Source organism: Pelmatolapia mariae, linkage group LG18, assembly GCF_036321145.2.
Source record: "Pelmatolapia mariae isolate MD_Pm_ZW linkage group LG18, Pm_UMD_F_2, whole genome shotgun sequence".
Lineage (NCBI taxonomy): Eukaryota > Metazoa > Chordata > Actinopteri > Cichliformes > Cichlidae > Pelmatolapia > Pelmatolapia mariae.
This window is the reverse complement of record NC_086243.1, coordinates 32,627,325-32,640,264: the sequence shown is the minus strand read 5'-3', so window position 1 is coordinate 32,640,264 and position 12,940 is coordinate 32,627,325. Positions and strand designations below refer to the sequence as shown.

Sequence of the window (12,940 nt, the reverse complement as noted above, 5' to 3'; positions counted from 1 at the left end):
CTCAACGTGAGTGTCCACCGAGAATACAACGTCAGGCGTGAATGGTCTTCCTGAGTATTGTGTAAAGTTTAGAAGTAAACAGCACTGAGAGCAAAGTGAGGATGAAGTGAAAGATATCAACTTGTAAATTTACATGATTGAATGATTTACTGAGGCAGTGCTCTCCATCGAAGACAGAAATGATGCAAGCATTGCCCCCCAGCTATATGAAATTCCACACACCTCAAAGCAGAAAACGTGGTTAATAAAGAACATTGAGGTTCACTTATGTGATCGCCACCATCTCTGCCTGGGATTTTAGGGATTGTTAAAAAAGCTAAAGAAAGCCCGTCTCTGTCGAACTGGCTCCACAGTACACCGCGCTGAAATGTACATGTTGTGCTGAAATAATTAAATTTCATTTCTTCAGGGTTTGACATAACTTGGCTAAATATAGGTTATTCTAATCCAAAACATTATGATGTATGTGCATCACCCAAACCTCTGTAAACGCCCAGAGATGCACAGTATAAAATATGATGTCAGAGTTGCTGTCACAGCCCGTAAGCATCATCCTCAGCCCCAAACTCAGCGGTTGTAGCCCTGTGCTCTGTGTTTGTGTTTTACATTCCAGTTTAGCTCTCATACATTTTATTATTCTTAACCCTCATCAAGATTTTTATTTCTTTATTTAATCTAATTAAAAAATTGCTCAATGGGATGAGAAAGGTCTTTTTTTCTTCAGATCACAGATGCATGATCCAATTTAAGTACTAAAGTGAACTGAATACTTAATTGGAGGTGATGAGGAGTGTTGATGGTGGAGCATTACTGCCTTTAGTCACCCATCTTTCTATTTAGTATTAGAAAACTCCTCCTGAAGTATGTTAAGGAGGCTTAGTTTGCAGGAAAAAGTAAAGCCCAAATAAACCTCGGAGCTCCGGCTGGCCTGAAAAGGCACCGGGAATAACCGAGCAATTAAATTAGTTCGACTTTTACTGAGTTCCACTTTGAAGCGCTGACATTTGACTGAGCTCATTAAGCTTGTATGATTTCACAATAAAGTCAAAGGCTTATTTTTATAAGTGTGTAATTACATTAAAATGATAACAGACAGAGAGAGTCACCCAGCTTCTCCTGAATTATTACCTCCAAATGTTGAACTCTGGACAGACGTTATGTTTTCTAGCTCATCATTAAAATGCCTCCAAATTGGCACAAAGAGTGACTGCGTGTGAGGACATGCTACTGCTTGTCAGCACGCCGCCCGCGCGGTCACGTATCAACAGTGCCCCCTAGTGATGAGGACTGTATAATGCACAAAACTATAAGGTAATGACTGCTGCTGTGCGGGCTTTTCGGTGCACATGTTTTAAATCGTTTTTTTCTTCAAACAAACCCACCCAAATTCATCCACTTTGATTAATAATTCATTGATGCTGAAAGCTCCAAAAAGTGTTTTACCTCCAAACTTCCTGTCAGGGATTTGATTGACTACAGCTGACAGCTGCTCTGTGGAAACATAGAAAGGCTTTATTTGAGAGCACTCACCAACACAGAGACTATTGGAAAAATGCAAGGAGCTCAGTGCAGATCTGAGAAAGTGTCATAATCCAACATCATCCATTCAAACAACGGCACAAGTTTTATATGACGTGTATCCTCTTAGTTTATTTTGATGGTCCAAGACAATCCAGGAAGAACTGAGACCTCCAGAACATCACCATCTACCGTCACATCACCATGAAGTGAGAGAAGCCCCCAATACTATTAACTGCAATTATTCAGCTCCACAAACCGCACAGATCAAGCTGGTTCAAATCAGCTGATGAGTCGTTATCTTCATTGGAAAATGTTGCACATGTCACACTATTTAAACTACACGTTGCTTTTGCCTCTGCAAGCCACTTTGCAACCAACCTCCCCTCAGTCCCTTTGACTTTGTCGCTGTCATATCTGTCGTCACTGATGCCTGTTCTGTTCTTTCTGTGACTCCCTCTCTCCTGATGTTTCTGCCTCTCAGCTTGAACTTTAACTAAAGTGTTCTTGAGAGAGCTAAAAAGCGGACTATAACCTGGAGCACACACTCTGTTCTATTACAGTTCTCTGTTAGTGTCTTCCCTTAGATATTACAAGTGGAGTGCCCAACGCCAAAGTTTAATTTCTGTTTTCATTTTCTGGAAGAAATTCAGAGGGGATGAAAGTGGGGCAGTGTCACATTTGTCTTGTGTAAAGTTTCACTCAATTCTCTGGAAAGTAAAGCAATGATCTACCAGTAAATCTAGCCTGTTGACCTGGTGCTATATTGTCAGCTATCAGCCAGACGATTGTTTGAATGCGTGGCCAAGTTGACCAATGCTTGGTTCTGCAGTATCCATAGAGACACAAAACAAGTGACTGAATGAAGTTATCTTGTTTTTGATTCAAGAAAACGTGACACCGTGAGCTCACTCATGACGTGTTTACCCACAGGAGCTGTACTCGCAGTCCTACGATGCCGTGGGCGTGATGTTTGCCTCCATCCCAGGCTTTGCTGACTTCTACTCCCAGACCGAGATGAACAACCAAGGAGTCGAGTGCCTGAGGCTCCTCAATGAAATCATCGCTGACTTTGATGAGGTGAGACTGCAGATTTTGAAGTGCGCCCACTTCTGCTTCAGACAAACATTTTAAACATGCAGAGGACCGTCTCTGATGTCAGCATCTTCTGTTTTTCATGAAAAGCAGATCACTTCACAGCGGGTTAATCCGAAGCCAGAAACAACGAGCACACTCACATACATGCACAGGTTATCAACAAGCACTGATTTCAGACAGAAACACCACATACACAAAAGCTTATGGGTTCCACTGATATGAACCCAGATATTAGCTCTCATCCTGTATTGATTTAGCTTTCATGATACAGGGAGGATTTTTAAGCTTCCGTTGCAGCTGCTCCAGACTTTCTACACGAGTTCAAAACAGGCTGAAGTACAGAATTACTGCGACTGATCCACCAAAGCAGAACTGTAGAAACAGTTACCTTGTTGCAACAGCAAGAAGGAACCTTTAAATGAGAAGAAACCAGTTGATAAAAGAGCTGCTCAATAAGTCTCCATGCGTCAGATTCAGTGTGAGTTAGCATGCTTGCAGAAGTTTCCCAAAACTTTGCACTTTTTGGTTCCCTGTGGACAGAGTTGAAGTCTACAGGAACTCGTGGCCCTGATCAAGCCTCTGAACGAAGTCTCTGACAGAAAATGTCAAAGTCTCCTAATAAGAGCAGAGACAGACAGACACCAGCTGCGCTCTCTGCTGCCTCGGGCCACACTCCTCACTCACTTTCCCTCAAAACAAGAACAGACCTTGCAGTATGAGCCCACGGCAGAGGGGCTCATACTGCAGATGACAAGATCAGAATAAATGGCTTCGTTTTAGGGGACAATTAGCAAAGAAGTGAGTAAGATTTATGCATCAGTCTGACTGTTTTCCACAGCAGACAATGATACAACGATGAGTTGTGGTTTAAAAGAAACAGATTCCTGTAAAAACGATGATAGTTTTATATCAGCTGACTGCAAAGAGAACCTCTTTGTTTGCTGTCATGTCAGGAAAACTGAGCAAGAAGCAAATCCACATTTTTGTTTTTGTTCTTTTCCACTGTTTCCATCCACAGGAACTTGTGTGTTCCCACCATCAGAATCTTAATCAGCTTAATCTTTAGACTGTTTTCATTTTCCCTGGTTTAGATACTTCTTTGTTCACACTGGTTGTTTAAACTCTGATAGACAACCACAACAAGGAACCTTTCAGAAAGGAAATATAAGTCAGATTTGGATTGATGTAAGCTTCTTTTTTTTTTTTTTGGCTTATTGCATCATATATCCAGAGATTTTTCTTATAAGGCTTACAGAGTCAAGCAAACAAGTTACTGGATTATTCAGGGTTCAGTTACAACCAACTCCAGTGGCATATTATCCATTTTAACTCTCTTTAATGAAGCTTCTCTGAGTGACAGCCGGCGATGGCTCCAAGCAGTACAAATGCTTACCTGAATCATCTCCCAGACACACCCAAATTCATAGTGATAAATAGTGATAAATTATCCATATACAGTGTTGGGAAGGTTACTTTTAAAATGTTTTGCACTACAGATTACAGAATACATGGCCCAAAATGTAGTTTGTAATGTATTCTGTTAAGTTACTCAATGTAACGTATTCTAAATACTTTGGATTACTTGATATATTATCATGCTTTTTACAACTACATGAATGTACTATTGCTGTGTGATTTATTACTATTACTGAAGGCTAATCACCACCAAGCTAACATTGCTAGCTGGCATTAGCTGAGGTTAGTTCATACACTGCTTTCAGAACTGCACATGATTATTTGCAGCTAGCAGGTTGTTAATGCTAACCATGAAGTCTAACAGTCTGCAGTCTAGTACATCATAGTACATCGAAGATAATGAAGTGGCACATAACCCAGGTAGCTACCACAACTAAAACAAAGTAGCTGCAGTAAGCTAACATTAGTTTTTAAAAAAGAACTTATTTCCAGATGTTTCTTTAGGTTGGAGGTGGAGTCTTTTGACGCTGAGAGCAGCTTGGTTGCTGGAAAACAGAGTTTGCATTGCACGGTCAGATTTCTTTCTTCTTTAAATGTGAAGTGGTGTCGGAATTTCCAAGTAAGAAAAGCATTCCTGCCCGTGCACTGCTGGCTCTGGGTCCGTTGTGTAACTGACGCCACCAACATTAACAGGACGTTTACATTAGAGCCTCTTATTGCGTGTTTTGTTTGGGTTTCTGGTAACGCATGGAATTAACAAAATTAGAGCGGGGATAGCCTAATATATGAAACAGGAAAAGACCGCTGTGTAATCCATTTATTTCAACAAAGTAACTGAATTCTAATTATCACCTATTTAAACGGTAACTGTAACAGAATAAAGTTACTCATATTTTGTATTTTAAATACGTAACGCTGGTACGTGTATTCTGTTACTCCCCAACACTTGGTTTAAAATCTCGTTTTAACCGCTGTGTCTGTGGAGAGCATTTCATGTTTGGTGACATGTTGTGCTTTATTTAGTCATGTCTCAAATCTTGTTGTAATTTGTGGTTTTATTTAGTATTGCAATATGCAAACAAATACTGCTACTTGCCAGAAAGTAGAGTGGCATGGAAAGCCATGGAAAACAAAATGAGAAAGCTGGAATAGGTATCGACTTTGATGAAATGCTGCCTGCTGAGGATTTGTGTGTTTACCAGCCATGAGCAGCTCTGACAAAGACAGAGGCTGACAGAGTGAGGAGGAAACCTGGTTGCTACATCATTATAAAGAAATAGCTGTTGCCACATCAGCTTAGTAATTTACTCAACTAATCTTCACATAGTGCAAAAGCAGAAACACAGTGATGTTCCGTTCAGTTTTTTAATTCAATTTAACCAGTGACATGAATGATTATGTCCCCGAAAAAGGTTCCTGGGAGAAAAAACATCACGGAGCCCAAACTCCATTATCCATGACAGGCGGTGGCAGACGGAAGGATTAACAGAGCTGGAGCCTCTTCACTTGTTGTGGCTTCGGAAATAAAATATTTGCAAGAACAAGAAAGCAAACACAAATGTTCAAAGTGTCTCTCTGACTTTGCAGCTGCTGGGTGAGGACCGATTTCAGGACATCGAGAAGATCAAGACGATTGGCAGCACCTACATGGCCGTCTCTGGTCTGTCACCAGAAAAACAGGTGAGACCCTTGGGGCCGGCTGTTTTATTTACTTTACATGAACAAAATAATTTGTATACATTAAATGAAAATAAAAGGTAATCAAGTGGTTTTAAAAATAATTTCTCAAAACACTGAGACATCGGTACGAAGATTTAATGAATCTGATTTCTGACATTCTGACGTTTCATTTCTCCAAACATGCTGGTTCGGATCCTCACACTAAGAGCGCCATCTGTTAGCTAGTTAAGTGTAACTTTGCTGAAAATTGGTTGTTTGATCAAGGTTTTGCAGCATGGCTGGAGTCAGTACCACATGTGAACTATTTTGCCTCTTGTAATTTGGTATTTTGAGGCAGAAGTACTAGAAAATATCAGAGGACTTTTCAGGCTGTGTGGAAGTAATTAAACTAATAAATAAAAATAATGACAGATCCCAGCCAGTCGCATCTGTTCAAGTGGAAGCATTAGATCGTGTGCCTAAAACCTTGAGTGAAGGCTTCAGTATCCACGCCAGTGAAAAGAGTTTTCTGACACAGTTCATCTCTGATGCGCCTGCCCTCCAGCTGGTCCTGATGTTCAGCTGACTCAGACCCTTCTGCTCTCACTCCCACAGCAATGTGAAGATAAATGGGGTCACCTGTGTGCGTTGGCAGACTTCGCCATCGCCCTCAACGAGAGCATCCAAGAGATTAACAAGCACTCCTTCAACAACTTTGAGCTGAGGATCGGTAAGAGCTTTGATGACGAAAGAGTAAAGTTGGTAACATTTTGTGGAGTTCATCTCAGTCTAAACACTCAGAGTGGAGTGGACTCAGTTTTTATTTTCAATGACAAACAACAGAACGCTGTGTGAGGACATGTGGGTAGTAGTTTCTGCAGTGCAGGTGAAAGAAGTAAAAGCAAACAAAAAGCATTTTTACCTTTTAATGTGGCTGCAGCACAGAAAATAATGTTCTCAGTATGTCACTGCATCAACCTGAAATCCATGAAACTGAGAAAAAGCAACTGGTTGAATTGTTTCCTATAGAAGCAGTAGGGGTGTACTTAGTTTTACCTTGTTTTTCAAATGACTTCATATACTTTCTGACAATAAAAAGCAAAGATCAGCTGTCTCAAGTCAAACTTAACATCGAGGAGTGCAGATTGCAACGGCAGACTTCTTCAGGTTCTTTCAGTCCTTAAGTGCAGAACAACAAGTACACAAAGAGTCAGATGCTAATCACTGCAAAATAAAATGAGAAAACAACAAAACGCACAGCTGGATGTTTAGTTGGAGATTCACTGACTTTTGGAGTCTCAAGTGGCCTTTTAAGGAACTGCAGTTTTTAGCACATCCAGATTTGCATCATTAAAAATGAAACCAAAAGCAAGAAGTTATCAGCCCCTAACAGCTGGTCCTGTGTGTTTTTGGCAGGTATGACTCATGGCTCGGTGGTGGCAGGCGTGATCGGTGCCAAGAAGCCTCAGTACGACATCTGGGGGAAGACGGTGAATCTGGCCAGCCGGATGGACAGCACCGGCGTGAGCGGCAAGATCCAGGTTCCCGAGGAGACCTACCTGATCCTGAAGGAGCGCGGCTTTGCTTTCGAGTACCGCGGCGAGATCTACGTGAAGGGCATCAGTGAGCAGGAGGGCAAGATCCGAACGCACTTCTTGCTGGGCCGCGTGCAGCCCAACCCGCTCATCCTGCAGCCCCGCAAAATCACCGGCCAGTACTCGCTGGCGGCCGTGGTGCTTGGCCTGGTGCAGTCGCTCAACCGGCAGAAGCAAAAGCAAATCCTCAACGAGAACAACAACTCGGGCATCATGAAGGGCCACCACCACTACAACCGGAGGACGTTGTTAGCACACGGTGGCTCCGAGGTGGGAGGGGGCCATCACGCTGAAGCAGCTGATAAAACTGAGCTGTCCTGAAGAGCAGACTGGAGTTTCAGTTCCTCAGATCTCTCAGAGGCAGGGCTGCTCGTCAGCCAGAAATAGTGCCCGTGGTTGAGTTAAACCTAAGTGGGCGGAGCTAAAGAACATTTCTTTCTAACATGTTCGCAAAAAAACCCCACAAAAAACAAAAGTCCTTGAGGAGCTGTTGCCGTTTAAGCTGCTTTCAGGTCCTGAATTGTAAGTTTATGTTGTACTGAATAAAGGCTGTTTTCTGAACTGGACAAAAAAAAAACCCCAACCTGTTAATAAGAGCTACGTGGGCAGGATTCAAATCAGGAATGTCATCTTATCTCCCAGAAATCAAAAAATGCACCAAGAGTGAACAAGAAGGATAGGCTTCAGTGCTAAACTAAACTGAACACGGCTCGTTAAGGTTTAAATCTACTACTAGTTTAATCTTTAGTGTTACTGGTTGGAAAACTTCAATGAGGAGCTTGTTTTAAGTAAACTGAGATGAAAGCAGTTTTTCCTTATTTTAATCTGAAATAGTCTTTCAGGAGATGCAAATAAATACCATAAAATATAAATACATTCCATTTGTCATGCAACACCACGTAATATCAAGGAGAACAGGTCAACCAGGATACAGCAGGTGTGGTCAGTGAAGTTTCTGATATTCTCCTCCAACATCCACCCTTCAGAGAAGTTAAAAATTATTTCATGCACATTTTAAAGGTGTTAAATTTGTTGCACTGAGTTTGGATGGGTCTGAATTTTAGTAGTGATGTCACTGCGAGCACTTTGAGTTCACTATGTCATGATTTTTGCCCCTCTACACATTTATATCACACAATGCAGCTGTAAAAGCAGGAGAGCACCAGATCCAGACTTCATTCCAATACAGCGATGACTGAATTAACCTGCTGTGAACATTAGCAAACTTATATTAACTGAGCAGCTGTTCTTTTAAACTTTGTCATAGTTAAGATGTAGAAAAATGATAAACAGAGGCAGACTAGTAAGACACATTAGCTTACTTAGCGGCTGAACTGGCGTCAATTCAAGGCCTGGAGTACACTGGTGGAAACCCTAAAGAAGATGAATCAGAACGAGGTATTGCTTAGTTCATTGACAAATGTGGTTAAAGCCTTTGAAATGGTTACAAAGCAAACTGCACTATGTGAGCGGTCACGAAGTCTAGGCTCGTCTGTGTACGAGTCTTACTGATGGGGCTGCTCGGTATCATCTTGTCCGCTATAAATTTTCATGTGATATATAAATATCATGTCACTGCATCATTGCTATAGCAACGCCATTCTTTTACGGTACCCAGAGTGTGCAGTAATGAAACAAGCCCAGGTATGTCTGAGGGCGAGAACCGCACAATGGCCAACAAAGCACATTACTTTACAAAGTACCAATAATGTTACAGCAAAATATTTGCAAAAAATCCCAGTTCCTGCTAAAGGTGGAAACAACAAACTTGCTTCACCACGTGAGGAAAAATCACACCATCCATCACAACCAGGCTATGAAGGAGAGGATGCTACTCAGCTGATGACGTGTGAGTGAGTGTCACTGGAGCACTTGCTAGATACACTTTATATGACAGGAAGAGAAAATGGATGGAAGTTACTGAACTGGTTTAAAAGCTTGACTAAAACTACAACATCCAGTGTAGAAAATATGTTTGAGTTTTATATGGGAAATACTGTGTGGCTCCACTTACCAGGTGGACTTACTTTAGTTGTTGTTTAACTAAAGTGTTGAGCATTTGCTTTGATTTAAAATTTTTAATGTCACAATTGCTAGTCTTGGTAGTCGAGGATCAGTCTGCCAGGGCCTTCGCTCCTGGACGGTGCCCGGCACACATTGCACTAAACCCCTACGGCGCCTCCTGCGGGTGGTGGGCCTGCAGGAGGATAGGCCCATGTCCCTTTTTTGGGCTGTGCCCGGCCGGGCCCCATGGACTAAGGCCCGGCCACCAGATGCTCGCCCTCGAACACCCCCCTGGCTCCAGGGAGAGGCCCCGGTAACCCTATCTCTGGCAGGGTGAACTGTTCCCTTGGTCTTGTACTTCTGAGGGGGTCACCCTTGGATCTTTCAAGGGTGACCCCCTCAGAAGTACAAGGGTGAGAAGTTCAGCGATCCGGGAGGGGCTCAGAGTAGAGCCGCTGCTCCTCCACATCGAAAGGAGCCAGTTGAGGTGGTTGGGGCATGTGCCACTGGGAGGCGGCCTTTGGGTTTCCCCCGGATAAGCTGGCAGAGGTGGCCGCGGAGAGGGAGGTCTGGGCTTCTTTGCTAAGGATGCTGCCCCCACGATTCAGCTCCGGATAAGCAGAAGAAGATGGATGGATGGATTAAAATTTCCAGGGAACACATGACCTAGACTACTTTTGTGCTTAGGTTTGACTTATTCTGGCACTACTATTGCACTAAAACGCTGCTGCTAGCATCTGTGCTAGCAGCAACATCTGGTAGCAAGTCATCAGTGACAGCAGCTCGTTTGTTTACTTACACCTATAAATACTGCTGCTTGCAGCAACATTCAATTCAATTCAATTTTATTTATATAGTGCCAAATCACAGCAACAGTCACCTCAACGCTCAACATTCAGCATTTTATTCCCTATAACGTCAAAAGTTGCAGATTTTCTTAAAATGTCAATGAAATTTTGAAACTATATCACCTAACCCTACTTAGTAAATTCACCTTTTCAGGTTATGTAATACCTGCTGAAGGCTTTACACTCTCATACTGGTCTACATGTGACAGTTATGCACGAAGAAAAGCCCTGACCCCCAAAGAATAAGCTCTGCAGCAAATGTGCACTCTGCAAGCTTCCAACTTTGATTGTAAATAGAGGACTGGCGTAGCTACCAGAGTGTCACCCAGTGGTTTGTTAATTCTGAAGTTTAGCTTTCATCAACATCTGTTTTTATTTTTTAAAAGCCAGATATGACGATGTTTGGATGTGAAGAATGCAGGGTGGAAAGTTTCAATCGAACAGAAGCTACTGTAGCCTGGTTAGCATCCAATGGCTGTACTGTAGTTTGACTTGTTAACAAGTCTGGTCATACCCCTAGTAATGAGTTAAATTTTACAGTTTGCAGCTTCACTGAACTGGGTACATGAATCGTTCCCCTGCTGCAGGTCCTGGTAAAGGCGACCCCGTAGCTCACAGCAGCTTTCCAGATCACAAGAAAGACTCCATCACTGCCATCGCCAGCTGCAGTGGAGCGCTGGTTCGAGTCAGCCTGACTGCAAGACAAAAGTCTTTCAACAGAAACCTGTCCAGTGAGTCTTCCAGCACGGGAAACACGAGATGTGAGCAGGCCGATTGCTAGCTGGTTAGCTACAGCTGAATTTTCAAAATAAGGGTTTGTCCACTCAAAACAAGAATGGTGTCGAAGGGATGAAAAAAAGCTTTAAAAAAAAGTCACCAGATAAACTAGGCCAGCCATTAAAGTAAATCTATACTAATAATTTAAATTATTAAACTATAAAAATGTATACTATAAAGGTGGAAATCTTTTTTTCCTTCTTTTCTTTTTTTTAAACCAGGTTGTAAACATGTAAATGTGCTGATTTTTCCTGTATGGAGACTGACTCACCTTTGAAGACAGCCTCGAGTGGTCATTAGAGGAATTGCAGTTTTTGGTATATTAGCTCCGTTATATTTTTCAGATGCACTTGGCTTTAAAACTTTGCCAGTGTTTTAAAGAGGAATAAAGGGCACTCAAAGTTTTTCAGATCTTCAGGATAAACACAACGCATTTTGGTGCGAAACACTGAATGTACACAGAAAAGCAGGCGCGCAACCAAGAGGTTCACAGATCTGCAGCCAAAGAGAGGTGGAAAAAGCTTGCTAATCTCTGAGGTGATTATTGGAATTAGCATTGAGGCTCTTGCTCAATGCTAAAGCATTGAGCATTAGCATTGAGGCTAACTGGATTATATTCAGGCTGTGGTGAACGAGCCTGCTGACCTTTCAACATCATGAATGTCATGTAAAAATGAATGAAAGTCACTTACATGTTTTCACCACAGTGACTTCTTTTCATCGTTCTAGGTTTACCAGGTAGCCCAAATGTGCTCAGAAAAAGAAAATCTCTGGCCCCTCCCACTTTGGGTTAACTCAACCAGTGAGATCATTTCTGGCTCCTGAACATCTCCGCTTTTGATGCATGTTTGAAGAACTGAAAGTTCTCTTTGGAGGAGAAGGAGAAGAGTAGGAGTTGGTTGTGGTTGAGGTGGGAAGGAAGGAGGGAGGGAGACTCATCCACCCTCACCCGTTCGATATCCGTTTGACCGATCCCCTCGGACTGTCTGATGTTCCTCCTGTCATTTCCCCTTTTTCATGTCACCTGACTCCCAACCCATCCCTGCCTAAAAACCCTGCCCTGCTCTGACCCTCGCCCGGTGTCGATGTTTCTTTTTTGTATTTCTTTTATATATGAGAACACAATAAAAAGGGGTCTAATTTTTTATACAAACCATGTGTCTGGTTGCCTTTTTGTCCCGTTTCCATGGCTTCCCATAAGAGGCAGGTTTAGATACACCCTAAAATGAAAGTAGAATTCCAAAGGTTTGTGGTGCTGATTATTTATCAACATCTGGTTTTTACACAGATGAGCTTTGACTGAGGATTAGTTAAACCAAGTGCACTTCAGACATATGTCTACATTCGTTGCACAAAGAAAGCACAAAGGTTAGTCAGTGATTGTCATCGAGTCATTAGTATTCAGTATTTCTAACTGAGGGAAATGTCTCAGAGGTTTCTGTGTAACTTCCTATGATGTAGCTGGTTGAATGAAAAGTGCTTCAGTCCTTCCTGTGTCACCTCTTAGCAGAGGATACACCAAACTATCATTTCTGAAAGGAAAGACCACAACACCATCATGTAATTCATAACAACATCTGTGTGTTACGAGGTCGTTTTCTTCTGTGAAGTACTTTGTAATGTGGGTTTAGAAAAGCACTCTATAATTACAGATGATGCATTTTATTAAAACGATCTGAATAAATTTAAGGTTTGATTGTCGTCTTATTGCCAGCCTTTAGGATTAACTAATTAATTAACCTGACTTAAAGGCAGGAGTTAGACTGGATCGTCTCTCCATCAGGAGGAGAAAATAGGAAGGAACTAATCTCATTTTACGTTACTTTGTGGGCTTGTGTTCTATTTTCTTTAAAGTTCCAGTGTTCCAGTGTGAGGTGTCTTATTTTTTGTAATATCAACCAGTTGCTATTTATTTTTGTAAAAGTGTAAGCTGTATTATTCTAACCCTGAAGTGTCTTTGTGAGACCCGTCCCATCTTTTGAATGCTGATGTTATTTAAAAGAGACGGCATTCAGTGTGTCTCCA

The 12,940-nt window shown here is 42.0% G+C and overlaps 1 protein-coding gene across 2 annotated transcripts in view; it reads left to right on the top strand.

The window, feature by feature from the left end:
• Positions 1-12,220, top strand: part of adcy8 (adenylate cyclase 8 (brain)) — a 133,903-nt gene extending 121,683 nt beyond the window's left edge. For both annotated transcript variants that reach the window (XM_063462077.1, XM_063462076.1), the window contains 4 exons: positions 2,452-2,598; positions 5,620-5,712; positions 6,307-6,421; positions 7,108-12,220. In XM_063462077.1, the coding sequence (XP_063318147.1) occupies positions 2,452-2,598; positions 5,620-5,712; positions 6,307-6,421; positions 7,108-7,607 (855 nt within the window). In that variant the 3' untranslated portion in view covers positions 7,608-12,220. The remainder of the gene's footprint in view (positions 1-2,451; positions 2,599-5,619; positions 5,713-6,306; positions 6,422-7,107) is intronic.
• The last annotated feature ends 720 nt before the right edge of the window (positions 12,221-12,940 follow it).